We start from the raw sequence: 25,719 nt of genomic DNA, 5'->3' as shown, positions 1-25,719 counted from the left end.
CATTTGGGTTTGTTTATTTTAGATCCTTTAAGAAAATTCTGGAGTATTTCAAACAGAGGAAAAGTGCAGAGAATAGTAAATCCAATACCAACAGACTGAGGAAGTTGAGAGCTTCCACAAGGAAGCCAGCCTTTTCGCCTCTACAGTGTGACATTGGAAAGTTGCTTAACCTCTCTGAGCCTCTGACTTATTTATATACAACACACACACACACACACACACACACACACACACACACACACTCTCTTACCTCAGAGGGCAGCTGCCAGGATTAAATTAAATCTCTTAAAAAGACAAGTGCCTAACACTTAGTAAACATTAACTGTCATTAAAGTTCATGACTGAGCTTGTCACCTCTTCCCATTTTGCTGCGTGTGTTTTGGATTTTTTGATCAAGAGAAATCTAATCACAGATATGGTTCAGAGCCCCATGCACACCCTTCCCCGGGCTGGCCACTAGCAAAGAGTAAACGGGCAGGTCGGTGGGTCTGGTGGCACCGGCCCTGGCTTGCGAGGTAGCTCTCCATGTGGTCAGGAGGGAGGTGACCCAGGGGCAGGGGAGGAGGCTGGAGAGGGAGCAGTGCATGTTCACCCGGAAGACGCCAGGAGCTGCTGCAGCTGGAGCTCAGGTCCCTTCACAGACACCATGTCCCACCCTCTCTCCTCTCCCAGGAAACCCTCGGGGTCCCTTTTAATGACTCCCTTCATAAAACAGATATAAAAAGGCACCTCAGCCCCTCTCGCTCCCCAGCCTGGAACATTCCATCCGGTGTGGGCTAGCTGTGAGGGAAGAGGGGAGGCCTGGGGGGAGCAGGAAGGGAGCTGGCGCCCGGAGATGGGTGCCCCCAGGGCACTCTGGGGACCACCTCGAGACTTCAGGCTGTGACCCAGACAGAGCCTGGAGCTGGGGCCCCTTGGGCCGGTACTGAGGGGCCAGCCTGGGTGGGGGGCTTTCTGGGAACGCCCCACTGCACCCAGGGGACCCTCCTGCCCGAGGGACTGCTAAGCAGCCAAGGCTGGTCCCATAGCTAACCTGACGGAAGCCCCTGTGCAGCTCGCCAGGCAGACGCCGTGGAAGGCCGGGTGGGAGGGCGTCCCAGCTGCCGGCTTGGTTGAGATGCGCTCCCCCGTCCCTCTCAGCAACGCCATCGTTCATCTTCAAATGCCCCCCCGCCTGGCTCCCTTGCTGCTCCAGCGTCCGTTCCAGCCACAGCGAGGACAGCTGTTCTGAGGCCCGTCTCTCATCGGCTGCCTTATCTCCCCATGAATAATGTTCCTTCCCTGAGCAGGCAGCCTGGCAGGAGGCCCGCCCTGCACAGGCCGCAGGCGGACAGCACTTGGGCTCAGGCAGCTGGTGGAGGGTGGTTGCCCCAGACCCCGCCTGTGAGGGTAGCACCCTTCCCGTATCTCAGAGCCTTGTCCCAGAGGCCCCCCGGGCCTGGAGAGCGGCAGCTCACACTCAGCCTATCCAAGCACATCTCAGCACCCGTGGGTGTCTTCACCGTGTCGGGGAAACGTCCTGCCCCGCAGGCTGGGGGTCGCTTATAGGAGAGGTGGTTAGTATGTGATCTGAAGGGCCATACTAAGTCCTGTGGACTTCATAATTCCTGGGAATGGAATGGTCTCGGTTCTCCTGGTCTGCAACATGGGCCAATGCTAGTTTTGCCTAAATGCACCTCTGTGACAGCCGGTGCACTCAGCCATGGCTGTGCTGTGGCCTTCTGCATCACCCTGGGCTGATGGTAACTGCATCTCTGAGCTGAGAGGCCAAACTGCCCCCACCGCCACCTGTCAAGGAGTTGGGAACTGCTACTGGGGACACAGCCCAGCCCTCTTTTCTCAAGATCCAGAGACCCCTGTGGATCGGGGCAAGGCTAGCCTTCACCCGGGGACTTGCCTCTCCCTCTTGCAGAGCGCTCTCTCCATCAATCTCTGTTTCAGGTCCTGCATCCAGGAACCCAGGGCAAACTAAGTATCTACGTGACGGAGGTTTTGTGCGAGGATTCTAGAACATTAAAACTTGAAACCCCCTTCACAAGTGCCTGGCACTCAGCAAGCATCCATTCCTCAGCCCCGATTCTTAGAAAACATTACTAGGTGACAGAAATCAATGAGGGAATGGACAGACAGGACAAGGACTTGAAAGTCATGTTCTGGAAATGGAGGGTCCAAGAGCACCCTCAGAGGCCCATGAACCCAACTCACCGACAAGGAAACTGAGGCCCAGATTTTACAAAGACTCCACAAGACAAGGAGCTGGGGCCACATGAAGCCTTGATTTCCCCATCACCCTTCATGTCCTTCTAGCATGTTCTGATACTGTTTTTCTGTTTTACTTGTTGAAGTGTTGATGACTTTAGATGTATCAGGACCCTGAGAAGTGAAACCATGTCCATTGTAGATTCATTTCCATGTGGACCTCCTGAGCACCTACTATGTGCTTAACACCTATTCTGCACTGGGGGGGAGGGTATGCAAATCAGTTTTGGAGCCTAAAGACCTGCGTCCAAATCTTAGTTATAGCTCCTTCTCTCTTTGCTTAATCCCTCTGTGGCTGTTCTTGAGAAATGAGAACACCTCATCGGGTCACTGTGAGAATTACAGATAACATAATTAAGGGCCTAAAAATGATTCCTGGCACAGTAGCCATGATCTATAACTCTGAGTCATTCTCATTATTGCCTGTGAGGACAAGATGGGAAAGCCCCTGAATGGAGATGATTCCACAGAGCACTTGGCCATGTCTGCAGACATTTCTAGTTGTCACAATTGGGCATGGAATTGCTACCGTGTCTGGTGGCTGGAGGCCAGGGATGTGCCTAACATTCTAGAATACACAGGACACACACCTCCGCAGCAAAGAATTATCCAGCCCCAAAATATGCATACTGCTGATGTTGGAAACCCTGGTCCAGAGTCAGCAGCCTGCGGGGTCTGACGTGTGTCTCTACCACCAATAGCTTTGCCAAGCTTCTTGATAATTCCTGGTCAGTTTCCTTATTGGTCTTCCTTTTCAGACTTAAATGAGGACTTGGACTAGAGTGTCACAGTATGTTAGCTATAATTAGAGATCCTGGAAAGTGAGGACACAGAAGCTATTTGATCTGAGGCTTTGGCATTTATAAGGGACTTCAGTGCAATTTCACTGGAGTGGAAAGGAGGCCACCAGTCAGATGCAGAGGGCCGTAAAGATGGGTGCATGGGCTGGGGTTGGTGGGCATAGACTGCCTTGTCCAATGGGTCTAGACGTGAAAGGAAGAAGGGAGACAGTTTCTTGTGACTGTATGGTCTAGGAGGAGACTTGTTTCCCTATCTATCTATCTATCCATCCATCTTCCCATCCACACATCCATTCATCCATCCATCCATTTACACATCCAGTATATACATACATCTATTCATCCCTCCATCCACCTATCCACCAATAGACCCAGCCATTCATTCATCCATCCACCCACCCATCTGTCCACCCGTCCGTCCGTCCATCCATCCATCCATCCATCCATCCATCCATCCACCCATCCATCTGTCCTTCCGTCCTTCCGTCCGTCCATCCATCCATCCATCCATCCATCCATCCATCCATCCACCCATCCATTCATCCATACATCCATCAATGCATTTGTGCCAACTGAAATCTCTGGTTAGTGCCCAAACCAAGTTACAACAGAACTGGGAATTTTCAAAAGAAATCAGGCACTGCCATGTCAGCACCTTACCTAATGCGTGGTTTTCCATCTCTCCATCCAGACCAGCATGTTTCGGCGCTGTAATCATAAAGCAGGTTCTCTTTTCTATTGTTTTGTATCATGTGCAATTGCTCCGTGGCATTTTCCATGATATGACATCATTGTTGCATTTTTCATTTTTTCCACAGTGAAGATAACCTCATTGCTTTTTCCTGCTTGTAAAAAGGTGTTGTGTTCTTTTATCTTAATGCAGACAAAAAGAACTCAATCCCTATTTCCCATCTTATCCTTCAAATAATGAGGTCAGCCTTTTGGTGACCCTCTATTCAAAAATAACCTCTGTGAGTTTAGAGGTTTGCTGATTTGCTCATTGTTTCATAGAAAAATGAACAATTATCAGACTTTCAGCTCATTTTTAACCTTGAAATAAGGTTTTCTTATCGCCAAGGTTGCTATGCTTGACTGTTTGTGTCCCCCTAAAATGACCCCCAACACGATGGTATTGGGTGAGAACCTGGAAAATGATAAGGTCATGAGGGTGGCGTCCTCATGAGTGGGATTCACGGCCTTATAAAGAGGTCTCAGAGAGCCCCCTTGTCTCTTCTGCTTTGTGAGGACACTGCTAGAAGACATCAGCCACGAACCAGGAGTAGATCTGCCTCAGGCACTGAATCTGCTGGTGCCTTGACCTTGGACTTTGCAGCCTGTGGTATTTGCTGTGGTAGCCTAAACAGATGAAGACAAGGTTGCCGTTTTGGTCATTGGACAATAGCACTGTGGATAGGGAAGCCAGAAAGGCATGGAAGCTGCTAGAACAGTAGATTTAGGGATGCACAGTAGATTTGGTTCCAGAGACTGCTGGAACATAGGGCCACAGCTGGGTAGCTTAAACAGCAGAAATGTCTTCTTCCAGAATCCTGGAAGCTGGAAACTGGAAATCGGGGTTTCAGCAAGATCCTGGTTCTCTGAGGGGCCTTGGGCAGAATCTTTCTTGCTGCTGGCTGGCTTCTGATAATTGTCAGCAACTGTTAGCATTCCCTGAAGGATTCCACACACGTGACTGTCATCTCTGACTCACTCCTTCATCAAATGACATTCTCCGCTTCCTCTCTGGGTGTCTGTGTACAAATTCCCCTCTTATAAAGGCACAGTCATTAGATTAGGCATGCTCTACTCCAGCATGACCCCATCTTAGCTTGACCACATCTGCAAAGACCCTATTTCTAAATAAGGTCACCTTCATGGGTAACAGGGCTCAGGACTTCAACCTGCCTGTGGGGGACACACGATTCCAACCATAACAAGCAGGGTCTTTCCAGGATGAACGAGGAAGAGGTCGGAGCATTAAGGACTCTTTCTTGGACATGAAAGGGAAGGAACTGACCAGGATAAAGACACCAAGATCCTGGGGCTGAGACAGGAGACGAGGAACTCACTTCCTTTAGCAACGCGCGTCTGTGTTTTATTAACCTCCTAGTACTTTACAAAGAGGGCCCGGGATCCATCACAGAGCCCGGCTGTCTGTCATCCTCACGGGGCCCCTTCCCCTCCAGCCTGCAGCTGGCAGCTGCCGTGACGTCCCCACAGCCTGGCTGCAGCCTCCCGTTGTCTGCTCTTCACCAGATTCTTGGTTGGCTGCCACCTAATTTCTTTTCGGCCTGGACTAATTTCTTACAGTCGTCAGGTTGGCGGGAAGCATCGCTAATTCCCAAAGTCCTTCCATATGGTCAGTTCAAGCCCTCCGCCTGCAAAGCGCGCATTTCCCCTGGTTTATCCTTGCAGCAGGGCGGTGTTATCGTAAGCCCCCAGGAGCAGGGAGAACATCCAGATGTTTCCCCCCCACCCCCTTCTGCTGCTCCGTTCTTCCTGGGCATCCTTCCACTAGACTTGGTACCAAAGGTTACATTTTCCGAGGTGGAATGGAGAGAAGTTCCAGGCAAGTAGGAAGAGAGTTAAAGAAAACTCCAAGTCTCTCTGCTGGAACATGTGAAGGTCAGAAAGTCTGGAACCTTCCCGGGGCCTGGCTGGGATCAGATCTGGGTATGATGGGCCAGCATGTGACCAAAATCAGCGTGATCATCACTGTTGGCCAGCTTGGATTTTGAAGCACAGGGGACAGTTACAAAATAGCAGTCAAGCAGCTGAGAATAATGAGGCTTTTGCTCATTAACTTAGGTCCCAGGCAAAGGCCCACCATGGTCTGATCTTGCTACTGCGGCCTCTGCATAGTTGAGGGAATTATGACACTTCTCCGGCGGTTAGAAGTCACTCAGCCTTTGGACCCCTGCCTCTTGTCGCTGCCTGGAGCCTTTGGTAATCCCCAGCATGCTTCACCTGCCCTGTCCTTGCCATTTAATTACCCATCCTCCTGGGTTTCCTCTGCTGTGCCAGCAGCCACTTCTGAGAAATACCTGGGATCAAGAACGAAGTAATAGAGCTCCTATTAAATCTAAAGCTGAAATAACAAAAAAAGTCTCCAACCAGGAAGTGCCAACTTGTGTGGGATGGAAGGAGACCTTGCCCAGGCAGGAGAGGCACAGGGTTGGGCCGTGGGCATGGCGGAGACAGAAGGGGAGTACCAAGGGGCTTCAAAGGGGCTTCAAAGGGGTCTGCAGAGTTGTTTACACAACCTCATCTCTTGCCGCCAAATCACACCTGTACTCCAGCCATGGAACTAACCAGAAACTTTGCTACTTCTGCTCAATATCAGAGCAATATTGATAGAAAGCCACGGACCCAGTTTAACCTAGTGACAGCCAAAAAAGGTGGGGGAAGGCACTTAACAGCTCACACAACTCAGAAGAGAAAGATGGTTCTGGTTCAGGTTTAGTAGGATTCAGGGGGTTGGCCAGTGTTGACAGGGCTTCCGTCTCTGTTCCCAACTGGCGCCGAGATTCCTGCACACAGCAGGAAGTGGTCCCCATAGCCCAGCTTACTGCTGGGCCTGCTGGCCACCCTGAGCTCACACACAGCTTGCCCTCCAAGGCCCAGGCTCCCCCAGAAGTTGAATCCTTGCACCCGTTGCCCACTAGGGAGGGAAATGCGGTTCTCTGATTGGCGAGGATTTTATCCTGAGATCTGCTTGCAAAGAAAGAAAAGAGGATGCTGAGCAGACAATCCAGCACCGGCTACTGTCACCCCTCTTACAAGCGCCATCCCTTCTGGCACGGTGCCACCGCTACCTGAAGCACCTCAGATCCCTGCCCACACAGCAGACACTGCTTTTCACACAAGCCTCCCACAAGCCCTCCTCCACACCTAGCCCCAGACAAAGCCCAGGACGCACCTGGGCTCCTCAGCACCTGGCCCACGCTCCTGCGCCTTCCCTCACTTAGCAAAGCCCTCAGGGTTGCAAGATCCTGAAAGCCGGATCCTGTCCCAGCCACCATGGGATCCCTGACCTCTGTAGGCATGTCTGGTCCACTGTCAGGACTTGGGACCTTCTGCGGACCATGTTCCTGGGGGTTGGGATGACCTTCAGGACTTGCCCGTTCCCTGGCTGGATGGAGAACCTGGGGTACTGTCACCTGGCCCAAGTCACAAATTTATCCACAGTCCCTGCAAATCTCTTGTACCCTAGACACTCAGCAAGGACTTTGCATTCTCTGTCGTGATGAATAACAAAATCCTAACTATCCTGATGTGTCACGCTTGGAAAGTGTTTGTCTTTTACACGTTGGATCTGAGAATCCTGAGAGGTCGTGGGGTCCAGCTTGAGTTCCCAGGGGCTAAAAACTTCTTGGTAATACTGAACTTGTGTCCCTGTAGAGCAGCCTTGTAGTGACTAGGGGACGCATGTTACCCACAGGACACTTTGCTATCAGACCTGGTCGCCTGTCTAGGACCACAGGAAAGAGACCCCTCCCTTTGCAGTCTCCATTCCACTTCCTGGTCACTGACTAGTCACTTCTTCACATCCACAGTCATTAGCGCAACCCTCATTTAAGGCCTATTTTGTCCAAGACAGGCAGGTCCCTTTTCTCACTGAGCTGACATCTTTGGAGGAGAGACATGGACAGAGAGCAATTAAATTAAACAGGACAAATAAAATTTTCACAGGAGTCAAGAAAAAAAGAAAGCCGGTATAATTTTGACAGAGCATTGTGTAGAAGGTGGAGAAGGGGCAAGGTCAGGGCAGAGCCCAGAGGATTCCCTGAACAGCAGAGAAAGAAAGTGGAAGGACTAATAGACTGGACTCTGGGGAACGGAAAATGTGTTTTTGAGCTTTTTAAAAAGATGCTCGGCCATTGAGAAAAGAGGGATAGGTAAGCAGCCAATGAAAACTTTGGCACAGGTACTTAACACATCCTTAAGGCATCCTTAACACACAGAGGCCTCATCAGTGAGTAAACAAAAGACCCCATTTTGTTTTAATGGGAAAAGATGTAAACAGGCTTTTATAGGAAAGAAAATGCAAACAATTAAGAAAAAGTATTCCATTTAACTAGTGTCTGAACGGTGCAAACCCAAACGGCAATGAGATGCAAGGTAGCTTTGGAAGAAGTTTGTTATCAAAAAATACATTGTTCAAAAACCACAGTGTGGATGAGGCTGTAGTGAGACAGACATTCTCATAGAAAATTGGTGGAAAGTACCTTAAAAAAAAGAGGAACATTTTTTTGAAAATAACTTATATCCTTTAATCCATTAATCCCACTTAGAATCTGTCTTACAAGAATAGTTTAATGTGTTAGTATTGACTCAGCTGCAATTATGTACTTGTGAAATATTAAAAGTAGCCTTCTTGACACTGCAGATGACGCATTGCTTCCGTGTGATATATCACGCAATGGACTATGACGTGGCTATGAGAAACTATGTACTTGATGATATTTTGATAGTAGGGGGAAATGCTTATTATATAAATTATGTGGAGAATTCTAAAATCGTAATTAACAGAAAGTGTAAAATCATTTATTTAAGAGTACGGATGCATATATATATGGTAAAGTGGCTCACTGGATAAAAATGTGCGTGTGAAGATGATTAGAAATTTTCTCTTAGTTGTCAAAGTGTGGGTAGCTGTTTCCTTCCTTGTATATTCCCAGAGATGTTTGGGTACGGTCTGCTTTTAAAAGCAGATAAAGGCAGAAAACAGTCACATTGCTCCTTTTTGTTATCAGCTTCATGTTTGGAGCCCTCCCCTCCCCACACATGCTTCCCCTTCTTCCCCTGCCATCTCTGCGGCTGTCCTTCCAAGACTCTGACCCTCACCGACCTGCAGAATGGCATGAGAGTGACTGCCATTCCCTTGATCATACCGTGAACCAGACGCGTGAAGAGGATGCCGCTGTCCGAGTGGCTCCCTTCACCCAGTTCCAACTTAGCCAAGGAGACCTTGTGTTGCCCTTGGCAGTGGGGGGTGAAGCTCCGGTACACCGTCTCCAGCCCTTCAGCACCTATTCGTTACACACCTGTTTCTGCGAGGTCAGGGCCTGGGGTGTACCAGGAGGACCACGCTCATCGTGATTGGAGACTTGTCTGTACCTGCCATCCTTTTCTTCGGTCTTAGGTGGTCCAGTCCTTCCCTTAGAGAGCTATTTTGAACTTACATTGAATTATTTTAAAGAGACACAATTTATTTGAAGTTACAGGTCTGACTCCGGGAGAGCCGAATGGATTGATCATACACACTATGAGGCACATAAGCCTCGTACCTACAAAGGGGCTGATTTTTTTTTTTTTTTTTTTTTTTTTTAATGTGACTTAGAAGCGAGGAATCCGAAATAGTTTGGCCATTGACAGTGCAAATAAACGACGGTAAATCCCGGTGAGGTAAAAGGCATAGGACTTAGAGCCAGAGGACCCGAGTTCAAAGTCGGCTGACTTGTCTGAGCTGCAGCACACCCCGCTCTAAATGGGGGTAATGGCCCAGCCTGCCTGGCTCTGTGAGCATCCGCCAGGCTCACATCTGAGATGGGCCTCGCAGAGCACCTAGTTAGCACCCAGGCCTCATGCAACCCCCGTCTGCTCATGGGATCATTAATACATTTCTCTGGTTGCCAAAAAGCAGCCTGAAAGTCACACGAGGGAGAGCATGTGGTTGTTTTCAGTCTTGAATTTTAAAATGGGAGCAGCTCTGTCCACTTCTGGTCTCCACCATCCCCTCCCCCTGACTCCGCACATATTCTGAGCGAAGTGCTCCATGGGCAGTGACCACGCCAGGCCAATGCCCTGCCGGGCAAGCCATGGCCCCATGCCCTGCTGCTCCAGCCGGGCTCCCCGGTGCTGATGCTGTTGGTGACCCCTCTCTTGGCAGATCCTTCAAGCCTGACTTCATCCTGGTCCGTCAGCACGCCTACAGCATGGCCCTGGGCGAAGACTACCGGAGCCTGATCATCGGCCTCCAGTATGGCGGGCTGCCTGCCGTCAACTCCCTCTACTCTGTCTACAACTTCTGCAGCAAGCCCTGGGTGGTAGGTGACAGCCCAGGCCCACCTAAAGGGAACAGAGGGGCAGTGGGTGGCCTCCCAGCCTTGACGTGGGCCCACTCACCACCACAGGGGTTTTAGTTGGGAAAAGAACCTCATTTACACCTTCGAGACTCCAAGAGTCCTCTTGAGATTGCTGCCTAACAAATACTGTGTAATGGCATATTGTGATACAGTGTGAGGTCTGTCATAACCACAATCATAAAGTGGTGACTTACCGTTCTTAGTGTCCCCTGGTCACGGTATCTCTATTGTTCACAGTGGATATCATTTAGTGAGCACTTACTATAGAACAGAAGACCATGCTAGCTAGTGAGAAACCCTCCCAGGGAGGGTGAAGCCAGAACTTGAAGCCATCACTCTCCTCCCTGGAGACTGATTTCTCCTCGGTTATTCTTCAGTTTCATCCGTTGCACTTGATTGTTTGACTTCCATCCAATACTACCAATAAGAAAGCTTTTCCTAAAATAAGCCAGCCCCCCACACTTCCCATCCCTTACTCTGCTATTTATGTTTTCCAATTCTATCTGCCCCTAGAGTGCTATCCGCTCATTTATATGAATTATCCATCTCTCCTTCACTAGAAGGTATTCAGTGAGCGACAAATGACTTTTGAATGCACGCTGTGTTCCGGATACTGTTTGAAGTCCCAGGAACAGAGCAGGGAAGGAATCAGGCCCAGGTCCCTGCCCGCCCTGCGGATCTCACATTCCAATTGGGCTGAAGCACTTGCAGTGCCTTAATAAATTATGCCAACTATGTGATATGTCCTGTGATAAGTACCGAGGGGGACACACAGGAGGGACAGAGGACGGAAAAAGTGGAGGCTGTGTAGACAGAAGGGGCTCTGCGCAGCTCGTGGGTCTGGTCCGCCCTGTCTCTGTGGCCAACATGATGGGGTGGGGCAGCCCTGGGGAGGCGGGGCTCTGGAGCCAGGAGCGGCTCGAGCTCCAGGTCTCTGCCACCTCAAGAGAGCCCCCTCAACCTGTCCCAGCTCAGCTTACTTCTTGGGGAATGATGTTAATATGAGAGGCTCCCCTGGTCTGGTTTTGAGTTCATACGTGTAAAGTGCTTGTAATGGTGGCTGGCCACAACACCCTCAGTAAATGGTGACAGCTGTCATTGTCCATCGTACCTGGAACGAGTCTGTGCTGAGCTGTCACTGGATATTTATTGGAGGATGACCTGCACTAATTGAATAGTCTTTTACCCGCCATAAACCGTGGGCCTGGGTTCCTTCTCATCCTGCCCTGACTGAGCCTCTTAGCTCATGGCGTCTCAGATTCAAGCACCACTATTAGAAAAGCCTCTTTAATAGTAGTAGCCCGTCTGCCTTGTTTCTCCCCATAGTTATCATGCTGCGGGCAACTTGACTCTCTGCACTGACCGTGCACTGTTCTGAGCCCTCGGCATGAGGATCGTGATTGAACTTCAGAGCTACCTTGATGAGTAGCTGCTGCTAATATCTCCATCGTACAGATGAGGAAACTGAGGCCCATGGAGCTAGAAGTACCTGGTAGCCTCTCCAAAACCTGCGTAGAATTACGCTCCCTCTCTGACTCCTGTTCCCTGACCTGTGAAGTGAGGGACCCCCACCCAACATCGTTGCCTCTATTCCAAGGCCTCCCAACGTTCTGAGTTGACTCTAGTTTGTGTCACACCCTCAGGCTGCAGCTGGCCTTTGCACAGCAATCCTGGACTCAGGCAGAAAGTTCCTGGGCTGCCTGTTGTCTCTGTCCAGGCTTCGTACTGAGTTACCCCCAAGCCAGTCTGCGTAAGGCTTACCCCCTAACTTCTGGGCACCTGCACACAACAGCAAATTGCAGCTATTTTCTTTCTTCTTTGGCGGGGTGGGGGTGGTACCAGGGACTGAACCCCGGAGCACTCGACCACTGAGCCATATCTCAGCCCTATGTTGTATTTATTTAGAGATAGGGCCTCACTGAGCTGCTTAGCACCTTGCCTTTCTCTGAGGCTGGCTTTGAACTTGTGATCCTCCTGCCTCGGCCTCCTGAGTCGCCCCTGCACCCAGTTTATTTTCTTTTGGATTAGAATCTGATTTGTTCTTCCTGCAGCTTTTCTTCACCTTTTGAGTGGGTTCTAAGCTCCTTGGGCTGACTTTAGAGGTCCTGGTAGCCTATGACAGGTCACCCTCAAGACTCTTTTCATCCCCTGGGCCTGAGGCCACTGCCTTGGCAGCCTCCCAGGGTCTTCAGAACACACTGGCCTCACTGCATGCCCAGAGTCCCCAAACCCCTTTGATATCATCTGCTCCAGGGACCCTCCCTGAACCCCGCTCTGACTGGCTCTGTAGTCCTGGGACCCCCTTGCTTTACTCCAGCAGGAAATCAGCATCTCAAATGTGAACCTGCAGTCTGTCCCCCAGGTTCAGTTTGTCGCCCCAATAACTGAACCCAATACTGGCAGGAAGCCTGAGTGGCAGCTGTTGGGGCTTACCCTCTCTCTCTGGAGACAGGACTAACCTATGCTCCAATGAGGAGGCAGGAGGAGCACAGTGGGAAGGGACATGGCCAGAGCTGTTGGAAATGAGCAGGGTTGCAAAAGCAGAGAAAATGTGCGTCAGTAATAACACCTGACATTCCAGGGCTCCCGTGAGCCAGGCACTGCTCTGTCATGTACCCGTAACACAGCGATGAGGTGGGATCCCTCTGGTTTGCCATGGAGGAAATCAAAGCTCTGAAACCTACAGTAACCTCCCATCTCATACAGCTAGTAAGTGACAGACCAAGGTTTTATACCCAGGAATGCTGAATCCAGTGTCCATACCAAAAACTACCCCCAGTGCAGCTTCTCTAGAAAGAAAGGCATTGCCAGCAGGGACAGCATGAGCGCCAGCAGGTTGTGCTGTGGACAAGGACCCCGTGTGAAATGCGTAGGATGTAGTAAGTGCTCATTAAATGTGGTTGAGCTGAACCCACAGTTCTGCCTACTTCCTAATTCTTGGGCAGAAATGGAGGGGATCAATGCAGCTAGGTGATGGACAGGATGACTGTCCAGCCAAAAAAGCTGGCCTTTATCTACGGGTGGGGAAAAGCTACTGGAAGTCAGCCTCAAAGAGTCAGATGCTTGACTCTTTGCCCAGGACCAGGTGGGTGGTTTCACCTAGTAGGTGCCTAACGTTCTTTCCCTTTCCATCCTAGTTCTCGCAGCTCATTAAGATCTTCCATTCCCTGGGACCTGAGAAGTTCCCACTGGTGGAGCAAACATTCTTCCCCAACCATAAGCCAATGGTGAGTCACCACGTCTATTCTGTTTCTTTTGGTGATATGGAGCAAATACAGGAGTCTCTGTCCTCCGTCTCTGGAAAGGGAAGTCGGGCTTGGGAGTCGTGTCCTGATTTCCTGGACTCTGAGGAAGAGCCACAGGGTCCTGAGAGAACGGCTTGCTTTCCTAGAGGAAGAATCATTTATCCGAGGGAAATGCAGGCTGTGGGGCAAGTGACAAGGACAGCAGTCCTTGTGGCTTTGGGAATGATTGACCTGTCAGGGGAGCTGAAGTGTTGGCACCAGAGGCTGAGGATAGGGGATAGGTGTTTCCAGAGAGCTTGCTGATTTCAGGAGACCCCTTGCCGGGACCTGGTTTCAACTCTTAATTTTAATAAAAGCGGTAATATTTCATCGGCGCTGATGATCGAAAGGTGACTTTCTTGTGTGTTCTGTTTCCTGACTTTTGAATACGCCTGAGGTTGTCTCTGGGAAGCAGCTGGGGACGTGGCTCAGCATGCCCGGTTTCTCCTCCCACTCGGAAGGCACCTGGGTGGGAGAGGCTAATGTCTGGTTAGCGAGGCAGTTCGGAGTGAGGTGTGGAGCTCCAGGCAGCTGGATGCAGCCTGAGATGTGCCTGCTTGTGTGGTTGGTGTTCTTCGGAAACCGGTCGAGGGAGGCAGGGCCATGGCTCTGGACTTGAGTTTTGTGAGGACATGAGTTGTTGAAGAACAAGATAATGAACTGTGTATCCTGTAGTCCCTGGGGACGTGGCCTGGTGTAGAGTGCCAAGCTCAGACTGCCGAGCGGGACAACCCTGTTGGAGACCCGACAGGAGAACTGCAGGCTCTAGGAGGGAGCCATTCACCAGGCGGAAGTTTCCCACTGATTCTTTCCCTGTATCTGGATCCAGAGAGAGTCATGGAATCTGGGGTGCGCATAAGGACACATGTGGAAACCCGCCAGGTACCAACAAGGTAAAGGGGAAAATCAGGGCCTATTCTCCAGCGAGCCGAGCTTGAATCCCGTTCTGTCTTCGTGCTGGATCCGGACCCTGATTTGATCTCTGTGAGCCTTGGTTTTCTTCAACTAAGAAACATGGGTAGTGGAAAAAACCTCCTGGGGTTGTTAAATTCCACATGATCGAGGGTACACATGCGGGTGTGGCATGTCCCAGGCCTTCAGAGTGGATCTAGTACCTGTTACTTTAGGAGCAGAAGCGTCACTGGAACCCTGTCAAGGGAGGGACACCTGGGTCAGTGAGCTGCCCGAGGGTAACAGCCCGACTGGAAGCTTCTGGAAGGGGATCTCCCCATTGTCGAGGGGCCTCACAAGCTACTGTTTTCCCCAACCAGGCTGAGGTGGCCCTCAGAAGACCCCTGACATCCGGGACTGTGGTCTGTAGCCTCCCCAATCCTCCTTCCCCAGGGGTCGGTGATTCTTAGGAGAGAACATGGAAGGCGGAGTCAGGCCCCAGGCTGGCTGTACCTGTACAGCCTTAGTATTGAGATGGAGATCCAGATGCTGCAGAACTAGAGAACTCCAGCCGTAGGAGGGAGCAAAGACCAAGCTGGGGTGGGCAGCCCAAGGGAATCTAGGACGCCTTCCCTGAGATTTCTCCCGCCAAGGGAAGGGCCTGGGGCAGGGTGGCCCCGGTGTGGAGGGTGGGAGTGTGCACAGGCCTGGAGGAGGCAGGCAGGACAGACTTCCAGGGCCCCTCGGTGTCCATGCAACCCCCCAAGGCAGTCCGTAAACAAAAAGGCAAGAGAGAGCAGGTGTGTGATAGAAATAAAACCACTTTACTGTTTAGAACTAACGGGACACACAGTAAAAAGTGAACATGAGGCAACATTACACGACAATATACACTCACGGAGTATAAAATTCATAAATAACATGGAGGAAAGCTGTAAACAGTGCTACAAAATTTAGCAACAAATACATTCCTTCCAGACAGGGTTTTGTTTGTTTGTTTGTTTTCTCCCTCTGGTTGGTTTCTCTCCATTACTCTGGGTTTCAGCACAGCAGACTGGCTAAAGGAAAGATGGAGGGGTGGTGGAGAAGCCCCAGCCCCAAGCATGACACCGCTCTGCCCTGTTCTCACCCCCAGAGAGCCAATCTGGAAGCGGTTGGTACCCACCTCCCGTTGTTCCCCTATTTGGTTGGCTTTCGACCTTAGATTTTTATCACGTTTCTCTCTGATACAAATACTCAAATTGTTTTACTTTAGGTGGGTAAGAGCCAAACACCTGAGTGCCATCTTGGAGCAATCCATTGTCCAATGTCATGCAAAAGACGATGGAGAAGGGACGAGGCAGGGAAGGGTACTGACTCCTGGGGGCCAGCATGTCTCCTGGACGGTGCTATTCCAATGTCATGGTGCTCCATGGGCTGTAGCTCAGTGGCCACGAGGCAGGTTGGGGGTGGGGGGCGGTAGAAAAGGTCTTCTAGCTTTTCCTGCCCTGGTCATAGCAGAGCACGGGCCTGGGAAGCACGAGTCTGGGCTTCCTGGATTAGGAGGCAAAGACAAGTTGGAATCACAGTTCCCATGGCCCTGGATTTTAGGACAAATCATGGCTTCCCAACTGGGGGGGGAGAAAGGACTTGAGGGGAACAGGAATGGGGAGCGGAGGGGGATGACCCAGGGTCAGTTGATAAAAAAGCAAGGACATGGATGTACTGTGTTTCCTTCTCCTTTGTCCTCAGGCAATCCCTGGGACTCCCCTAGGGAAGAGACGGAAGCAGCACCCCCAATACCAGCTCCTCCTAGTTCCCCCAACTTGCCAATCTAGCTGCCTGCCAAGTACAAGTATTTTACCCTCAATTCCACTGTATAATTTGATCAGGAAAATGGTGGCAATGTGGGGTTTCATTTGTTTTTTTCTCTTAAACACAACGAACACATATTACAGCCTACACATGACACAAGATTAGCAAAATAAAACATCCACGGTATGTTTGAAATAACAGAAGTGTCTCAGCTACATAAATGACTTAAATTATACAGTAAGTGAACAGGTGAAATAAACAAGCTGTAGCTCATAGAAAGCTCAAAAACGCCCTCTGACAACGTCGGTTGTGCAAAACCCTTCCTTGCTCAGGACCCCCCACCAGGACCTAGCAGATGGGGCTACGGTTTTGCCCACTTATTGACTCTGCAGGGAAACTTCAGGTGCTTTGTGATCAGGCCTCACCCCAAGTCCCTTCTTATGTCAGTGGGGGTGACCACACCAGGACCGGGAATGGCCAGATGCCTCCCAGAAGAGACGCTGATGTCCACTTGGGGGAGGACACTTGTACGCGCTGGGTCAGGAGCTCCACCTTGCCAGACTCTGAGGTCGAAACAGACGATCCCAAACCAAGTCTGTGGCTCACCCCGTGGAAAACACTGGTGTGCCGGCTTCAGGTCCTTCTGCTCACACTGCCCCACGGAGAGGGCCAAGCCTCCCACAACCCCTTGCCAAATGGCATGACCACAAGGGGAAGGTTTCAAGATAAGGAATGATCCCGAGGAAATACCAGTACCGCCTTCCCCTCCTGCCGGGGTGTTTGTGTGTGTGTGTGAGACACTACATCTCGTTGTCTACTTCTGTTCTGGTTTTTTCTCTTGTTACAACTGGCAGCTCTGCTTCCTAAAGTGGAATGCACTGAAGATACAAATACTAACAGGTGATAAATACCCATAATCTGAAAAAAGGGACAGAGAGCAATCGTGTTAAAGGTCACCATCCTACCATTCCCAGCTCTGTAACATATACATCATCACCTACTCTCAGCATTTCACTTTTGACACTAAAACTTAAAATAATTTTATTTAATAGGAGAATTTATATTATAGTTTTATTTCAAAAAAAAAATCACAACAAAAACCCTACAGCTGATTCCAGAGTCGGGTTTCCCCAGGGACCACCCACATTATCTCCATGAGGTGAGGACCTGAGCAGGTGGCATCCACCCACCAGTGAGCTGGGGAAGAAGAGCAAGCTGTCCCCAAGCCCGGGAGAAGTGGCCACTGAGCTGAGGCCGGACACGCTTGCAGCTGTCCTGAGGCCGCTGACCCACAGAAATTCCACTGCCACCTGCCAAGTCAGTGAGGCGGTTGACAGCCCCCAACCACGCAGCAGAAGAAAAGAAGCAGGACAGAAGCCAGAGGACCCCAGTTAGAGGGCAGAGAGGGTGCTGAAGGTGTTCAGGATTTCAAATTTTAATTAAAATAAAGTCAACTTGGAATGTCATGATTTTCTTCAAACAAGCAACAACAACAAAATAGAAGAGATTAAACTATTGGCGTATTTAACAGCATTGAATAGAATTCTGTGTCCTGTAAAAAATTAGCTTATGTCCCCGTGCGGGCATATGCAAATGTGGATACAAACACATCCCCCCAGGTGAGCTAAACGCTAGTTTGGAAATAGTAATCTCTACCCAAATCTACATGGCTATATCTGTGGATAGCGTAAAGTGTGTGTATTTCTCCGATTTACATAAAGGCAAGCTCCGGGCCAGACCTCCCAAAGAGTTTCCCAGGACATCTTAAGGGAGGTGGGGAGGGGAAGGACATTCATCTCAGTCTTTCACCTGAGCTTGTGCACAAGGAAACGAGTGGCCCCCTGACCGCAGGCAGATGTTTAAGTCGTCACCAACTAAGAAAGCTCTGTTATTCTGGCCTGGCTGCTTGCTTCAGACTCCGAAACATCTGGTCAACCCAAGCATCCTGGGGCTGGGAGAACCACGTGTGCCGTGTTATCTGAGGTCCCCTCCTGCAGTCTGTTCCTCCCCTCCCGCGCTGTGGCATGCAGACTCAGACCGAGAGGTACCACATGTCCTCTGGGTGTAAGATCTTCCGCGTACCCCACTTCTGCCTGTTGCTGCCCTGGACTGATCTGGAAAGAGTCAGCCATTTGGCAACTTCCTTGTCTGTGTCCTTTATGTACTGGGTGGAGGAGGGTGTGGAGATGGTCAAGTGGGAGAGAAGAGAGAGGAGGAGGGATTACAATGCCCGGATGTGGTAGGTTTTTCGATTTCTGTTTTCCTAAAAAAATAGAGATTATCTATCACGAAGAAGAGGAGGAGACACTCCTCATTCTTTCTGGCATGGACCAGAAATTCCCAGGTGGAAGTGGGTGATGTAAAAACCAAAGAGAAGGGGTAAAGGGGCCAGGAGGATAGTCCAAATCAACTCCATAGATGGCACAGGCTTTTCTTTAAGTGTTCGAAGTGCTAAATTTGCAAGAAAACAGGCACTAATTTCATTGTCATCATCTGGGAAGAGTTAGTGTCCGAGGGAAGCTCAGCGGGAAGGGAGGGAGGTGAGGCAGGGGAGGGTCTGGGCTCAGGGGTCTGTGGCGTTGATGATGCTCTTGTCCGGGGGGGCCCACCCCCGGTACCAGCTGCAGTAGCCACCTTTCTGCCGGATGCAGGCATAGTGTTTGGACTGGTAGCCAGGGTAGCCAAAATTGGAGAGCATGTCGGTCCAGAGACACTCATTCTTGGAGGTCACAAAGCAAGGCAGGTAGTAGCAGGACTTGATCTGTAATAAGATCCAACCAACAGTTAGTGGACCCAGGCCCGGTGCTGCTCCGAGTCTGGATGCAGACCCCAGGACCACTGGAGAGGATGCCGGAACATACCAGTCCTTTAGTGATACTATAAGTAACACTCGCTCATGTTTATTGATGACTGCTATACACCAGAGACTGAGCCTCTGCTGTTCCCCTTAATTCCCACTACAGTTCTATTTCCCTTTTACAGATAGAGGCTCAGAGAGGTTAAGTAACTTGCTCCAGGTTACACAGCCAGAAAGTAGCAGACTGGATATAAGGAGGGGAGCTCTCAGCTGTTTTTGAGAACTGAGGAATTCGAAGATTAAAGCATAAATTTTGGAGTCCAGCTACTCTAGGTTGGACATGAAACTCAGCAAGCTGTGTTGACCCAGAGCTGGTTATTCAAGCTCTGTTTCCTCATCTATAAAATGGGAAGGACAGTCATTAAAACCGCACAGGGCTGTTCTGAGGATCAAGGGAGAGAGTGGCCCAACTCCCTAAGTGGCTGAGCCTTGGCACTGTACTCAGGGGGGTCCTGGTTGAGGAGAGCCCTCTGTGACAACTGCCATGGGCAGTCCTGAGCCAGCCTGCCCGCCTGGGGTGGGGGCCCGCCTAGGGTCAGCTGCCGAAGTGAGCCCAGATGGGGCTTCCTGGCAGCAACTGCAGCAAGAATCGCATGCCTGCCACTGCCTCGAACTGCCTGGAGGGCCCAGGGGTGCTAGAGAGCCCCTTGCACCCCCGGAGCTGCCAAGTGGGCAGGTGGAGGCGGCAGAGAGTCACGCGGCCTCTTCCCTCGCCTTCCTGCCGCCCAGCCTGGGAGCCACATTCCCCACCGCCGCGCCCTGGCCGGTGCCCGTGCCTTTCCCAGCACAGGGGTCTGGGCTGCGGCCACCCTGCTCTCCGCCCCAGGCCTACCTTGCAGTTGCACCCCAGGTGGTAGCGGTAGTTCAGCCCCTTGCGCTGGGACAGGGTGAGCTGGTCCCACCTCTCGACAAAGTTGCACAGTCCTGTGTACATCTTGCCGTCATAGACGCGGCCTGGAGGGGGAGGGGCGCCGGAGGAGAGCCGTTTGGTCCAGGGCCCGGCAGAGGGCGGGAATCACCCTGCTGGGTGCTGCTAAGGCCAGGAACCGGCCATCCAGACCCACGATCCTATTTCACCTTCCTCAACCCCTTTAGGGTCAACTGGGGCCCCGCTTTCCACACTATAACAAAGCCTGAGAGGTCAGCAGCCCGCCCACCGACCCAAACCCACCAGGTCCCCGGGCAAGGCCTGGAGACGGACTCTGCGCTCCTCTCCCAATGGTTTCCGTGTCAGTTTGTTTTCCTTACTGTGCTGACTGCCTAAAGGTGACACCTGCAGACCTGGGCCTTGCAGGTCATCTGCAGGTGCAGTGGGACAGAATCTGCTGAGAAACCAGAACTCTAGAGGGTCCAGGTGGACCTGAAGCGCAGCCTCCGTGTAGGAGCCTCCGAAGGCGCTGTCCAAACTGTGGGAGGATTCTGGACTGTGGGGGGATTCTGGACTGGACATTGGAGGGTCCTCGTGATCACTGGACAAGGGCTAACATCCTCGGGACACTGCTGTCCACAGACCCGTGTTCTGTGGTCACTACCTGTCAGCAGGTACTGGTACTTGTTGACCTCCAGCTTAAGGCCACAGAGACTTTCGGAGGCTTCCGTGTGGATATACTGAACGTGGGGCATCTTGGTGAAACCTCGGTACATCTGCGGGCAGAGAGAACATCATGAGAAGAGACCAAGGGCCCAGCAAGCATGCTGTCCTCTGAATTAAAGGAATCGGGTCCCCATTCAGCCTTGACGATGCTGGTCCTGGACCTACCCATCCAGACCCCCTTCACCCACCTGTTCTTATCTGATAGGTTTGTGCCTTCCCAGGGGATCCTGTCCTGTCACTTCCAGTCCCCATTCCAGCGCCCCAAACATCCCTCCAGCTACTATTTCTCAAATCCCAACATCTTTCCAGAAATCCAAAGAAACTGCTATGTAAAGGGTCCCCCTGCCTGGTCCAGCACAGCCCCCAGTTCTAAGGGGACAGACAGCCACCCAGCATTCACGTGACATCCCTGACGCTTCCCAGGCACAAAAGTACAAAAGTGTCCTCTCAGTATCGACCCCATGCTGCAGACGAGACTGACAGAGCCCATGCGCCCGCCCACTGAGAGCGGGGCTCAGGCCTTGACCCAGGAGACTCCTATGTTCTTATTCTTTTGAGCCTCTGGAGAAGGCGTCAGGATCATCACGCCAGATGAGCCTCATAAACGTGTATGAAATGCAAAGATTTTTCACTGAGCATTTAATAATTATTAAGTGGAACCACATGAAATTGCTGATCGTGGCCATTTTTATCTATGCCATGATCCGATACAGTGACTCTCAACTGGAGGCACTACTGCCCCCCTTGGAAATGGGAGGGGACACTTGTCTGGAGGTGTGTTTGGCTGTCATGAGAGAGGAGAGACAGGACAGTCCCAGAACAGTCGCCTGGCCCCAGGGGTCAGCAGTACTGCGGTTAGGAGAGTTTGCTGGAGTACCAACTCGTCTGCTCCTCCCAACAGCAACGAGGCAGTTGATCCTGCCCATGCTTCAGGTAAGGCACATGAGCCACAGGCAGGCCAGGTGGCTTTCCAAGGCCACAGAGTCCACGCAGAGGAACCCAGAGTCCGTGCTCTTAACCATCATCCCACGCCGTCTCCTCTGCAGCCTGGGAAGCTTAGGACCCGGGGCCTTGACTGCAGCAAATGCCATTTCCATTTATGGATCTCAAGGCTCCTTTGTCAGTGTGTGCTCAGAGACCGGGGGACTGTCACAGAGGCTTGATCCACTCTGCGATTCCAGTTGAGTCCACAAGTGTCAGGCAGACCCCATCTGCCCCGGCAACCATACCATCTGTGTGAGCTGGGCACCCAGACTGGGCCCAACCCCATTATCCCTCCAGGTCTCAGAGTGCACAGGCCCTGGACCGCTTGTGGTCTCTGGGCCCGTCCCAAGGGTTTACAATAGGACAATGTCCCTACTTTAGTCCCTGGCATGCGTTATTAATTTACTTATGATAATTGATACAGAGCCAGACATCACCCCTTCGGTGCCATTCAATGCCTGCATTTGGTCTGATGGCCGATTTCCCCCCTCATTGTTGCTTAAGCGGTGACTGGCGAGCAAGGGTAGGAGGTTACAAGGACCTTTACTATCCAAAGTCTTGCAGGAGTCTAGGAAGTTCTCTGCCTTGTGTAAGGGGTGCACTGTTCTAATGGATTCAATGTCCCCTTTCTGAACTGGTCCTCGCCCCCAAGGCCTCACAGGTGCACAAGGAAACACACTGAGCTCTTCAAAAGTGCTGTCCTACACTTGGTGTCAATTACGCCATGGCGGGGCAGGGGGGTGTCAGGTCAGGATGGCCCCTGGCTGGATGGTGGATGGCACCTGCCTGTCTTTAAAGCCATCCGGTGTGGCTACAAAGAACACCTGCGTCACTTCTGTGCCCAGCAACTTGCATTTTGGTGCAAGCATTCCTCAAGGTTTGGGTAATGTTGCCGCTAAGCACTTGCTCAGGTCTTTGGGGACCAACCTATCAGAACCTCAGTTCATTCTGTGTCTGTCTTCTCCTTTCTCTGCTTTATGGACCCGGCTGAGGGTCCAGAGGCTTGACCTGCTCAGTAAGAACTCGACTCGTTGCAGTGAGCTGGACCTCCCTGCTACTTTTATGTCTGAAGGAGCCTGATTTTAATGTTGCTTCTCGAGCCTGCAGACAGGCAAACTGTTGATACGGAAGAGATGACTGGTCTGACCACACGGTGCTGCATCTGGGGGGTCAATGGGACGGCAGAGTCTACTCATTTACTTGTCTTCCCTTTATAATAATCATCTATCTAATTATGGATCTCCCAAAATATCATTATGTCTGCAATCCTAGAGATTGAGAATTGGTTCGACAAATTTAAGAGGCTTAGAATAGGTTTCTAATGTCCTGAAATCAGGAGAACCAGAGAATATCAGGATAAAAAAGAACACCAAAGGTCATCTAATCCAACCAGTGTCATAGAGGATTAGTGATAAATGCAGGCTCCGCAGACTGACAGTCAGTTCTGAATCTCATCCCTGCCATTGTTTAGCCACTTGGAAAGTTACTTATCCTCTCCTTGGGCCTCAGTTTGTTCATCTGTGGCTTTGACAATTAAAGACTTAGAAGAGCACTTGGCAGATAGCATTTAGTAAGAGTTAGCTTAAAAACCAGTTATTCCAAAATCGAGGGGGAGAGGAGTGGAGGGTCTGGTCCACTTCTCCCCAAGCATGGGTGCCCAATATCGCCTCTTGGTTAGCAGTGGTTCAAGCTGGCCCAGAGCCCCACCCTGAAGCAGGCTGTTCTTTTCCAGCTGAACTCCGCATGCCCCTGGGCCCCCTTCTTGGTATCTATACAATGTGCTAAGAAGTTAGCTTTCCCCTGGGGCAAAGGGACAAATCATGTATGAAAGAAGTTTGAGTCTGGGGCATTTGCCTATTTCTTATGATATGCCTGGTCTTTGGCTCTGTGATGGGCCATGCTTAGGTCTGATTTCTCGCATGACTGCCAGAGATCAGCACTGTTCTGGATCTTGACTTTTGTCATGAACTCATTTAAATCCACAACTTAGTCTTATTTACAGGCTGAGAGCGGAAGCTGGGAGATTATTTAGTGTCTGAGATGCCAAGTGCCCACTCCTTCTCTTCCATAGTGACTGGCCAGCTGAGGTGCATGTGCCGAGGGAGTCAGCCTCTGCAGACGGCTAGATAAGAGCCTTGCACCATGGAGTCTCAGGCACAGGAGGGTGGGGGCGGCGAGGGTGGCCTCCCTTTGGGATGGGGGCCAGAGAGACTTCCAGCTGCAGCTTCAAAGGCCAGACCCTGCTATTGCTTATTTGCTCAGACAAACCACTGAGGGGACGGGGCCAAGCATTCTGACTGCCCAGCAGAATCTGTCCTGCTCACAGTCAGGATGTGCAAAGCTCATGACCCACACGTGTCCTCCTAGGATCCTCCTGGGACCAGCTGGGACATAATGTCCCCCACATGCTGTCCCCTGCAGCCTGCCTGAGAGCATGTCTCCACTGCACAAACAACTGCTGCTGGCAAAGTGGACTGCTTTCTCATGGTCCTGATGGGAGATAAGGTTCCCACAGATTAGAGTGGCCAGTTCTGGAAACTTCCACCTTTGCATCATGGCCCAGTGCCTGAGCCCCAGCTAATCTCCAAGTCTGGGTTTGCAATGAGCTTCCTCCACATGCTGACATCTTCCCCCCTCTGCCACACACCCGTGGGTCTCTGCACACTCAAGGGGTTCCCGTGGGAAGAGTCAGAGGCTGCAGAGTTAGCAGCTGGTAGGGGTCCACTGGCCTCGCATCAGAGGCCAGGCAGGGCTGGGGTCTCATGTTCTCTAAGCTCCTCCAGTCCTCCTTGGGGTAGCCCTTGCCTCCACCATCTGAGTCTCTGGGGTCGACTCTAATCTGCCAGGACAAAGCCTCCCAGGAATCACTGCCAAAACCCAGGCAGACTCGCCTTTGCCATCTCTCCTGCCTCCCTCCTCCCCAGATTTTTTAGGATCCACCCCTCTGCAGCTGCATATCAAGAACTATGGGGTGAGATCTTGGACCAAGAAATCCAGGCTGACCTCTTTTGGTTTCCTGGGGGACCTAGCACAAGTGGGGTGAGGGGCAGCCTCCAAAGCGGGTGGGAATAACCGATCATCCTGCAGCCCCAATGTTCTGTTATCTCCTTGTGGACAAAGACCCTGGGGTCTAGGTCTACTTTGCCACTCTAGACATGACCTTGACTGTTTCCTGACCTTCCAACTCTCAGGGGCCTCACCTATAAAATAGAGGGTAACGTGTGGCAGTTTCACACCCAGGACATGAGGACCGACCTTCACAAAGGTTTGACAGAATGACCGGGGCAGACCAAATGCACAGTAAATATTACCTGCGTGGCGTTCCTATGTGTGAACTGTGACAAGTATCACCACATCCCCAGCTCACAGCCCAGGGCTGATGCGAGAAGGTGGAAGGAAGGATGGGGGCGGGTGGGTGGATGGGCTCCTACTCCAATCTGGCTTCTTCCCTGACTTGCAGGCAGGTGGCCTGAAAGGAGCTGACCTGTGTTAAGGGTCATAACGCTTGACCAGTAGGAGAGTTGGAATAATCAAAGGACACTCAACATGACCAGTGCGTGAAGTAAGGGCTGCAGAGAGATTTGGGAAGTCCTGTATGGACACACAGGATCAGGAGGGTCCCCGAGGCCCTCAACTTCAGAACTAGATCTCTCTAGAATTAAATGTGCGGTTCTGGGTACATCACTTCCCCTTTGAGCGTCTGTCAGAAGTGAAGAAGTGAATGAAGAGTTGGCATCGAATCCCTTGCCCCCAAGGCCATGAACTCAGGAAGGATGACGAACAGGCCTGAAGCCCCTAGTCCAGGAGTAGGGGCTGTGCTTGGAGGCTGACGGGGTGAGCACATGGCATTTCATTTGGCTTCTTAACAAGTGCCACTGGCTGATGTGACACTGGTTAGGGGAATGGGACATTCTGCACACAGGCAGGGCCTCTGGTCACCCTGGCCTCCAGGATTGGAAGGCAGGAGGAAGCCTAGCCAGCCTAGAACTGCTGCCACCAGCTAGCTCCCTCCCGGCTCCCGCTGGCCTCAGGGTCTAATGATAAGGGCTGCCACAGGGCAGGCTGGCACCGCGCTGGCCGGGGCTCTGCTCTGGGTCTGATATGCACGGCCATCCTGCACCGGCCGCCAGGGGTTGAGAAGTGGGCTTTTCAGTGGCTTGTTGCTCTTGCT

General features: G+C 51.4%; 2 protein-coding genes across 7 annotated transcripts in view; one reads left to right on the top strand and one right to left on the bottom strand.

Moving 5' to 3' along the window:
* Window positions 1–25,719, top strand: part of SYN3 (synapsin III) — a 422,306-nt gene that overhangs the window by 137,289 nt on the left and 259,298 nt on the right. For 2 of the 5 annotated variants that reach the window (XM_079141614.1, XM_079141613.1), the window contains 2 exons: window positions 9,949–10,105; window positions 13,282–13,371. In XM_079141614.1, the coding sequence (XP_078997740.1) occupies window positions 9,949–10,105; window positions 13,282–13,371 (247 nt within the window). Of the gene's footprint in view, window positions 1–9,948; window positions 10,106–13,281; window positions 14,333–25,719 lie in introns of those variants that run through there. The other 3 variants (XM_079141610.1, XM_079141611.1, XM_079141612.1) reach the window with 2 other exon arrangements.
* TIMP3 (TIMP metallopeptidase inhibitor 3) overlaps window positions 15,123–25,719 on the bottom strand; it is a 53,192-nt gene continuing 42,595 nt past the window's right edge. For both annotated transcript variants that reach the window (XM_079142106.1, XM_079142105.1), the window contains 3 exons: window positions 20,503–20,614; window positions 19,803–19,924; window positions 15,123–18,874 (listed from right to left, as the gene is read on the bottom strand). In XM_079142106.1, the coding sequence (XP_078998232.1) occupies window positions 18,677–18,874; window positions 19,803–19,924; window positions 20,503–20,614 (432 nt within the window). In that variant the 3' untranslated portion in view covers window positions 15,123–18,676. The remainder of the gene's footprint in view (window positions 18,875–19,802; window positions 19,925–20,502; window positions 20,615–25,719) is intronic.

Source organism: Sciurus vulgaris (genome assembly GCF_902686455.1).
Source record: "Sciurus vulgaris genome assembly, chromosome: 5".
In the NCBI taxonomy this organism is placed as follows: domain Eukaryota; kingdom Metazoa; phylum Chordata; class Mammalia; order Rodentia; family Sciuridae; genus Sciurus; species Sciurus vulgaris.
This window is presented reverse-complemented; position numbering and strand designations above follow the sequence as displayed.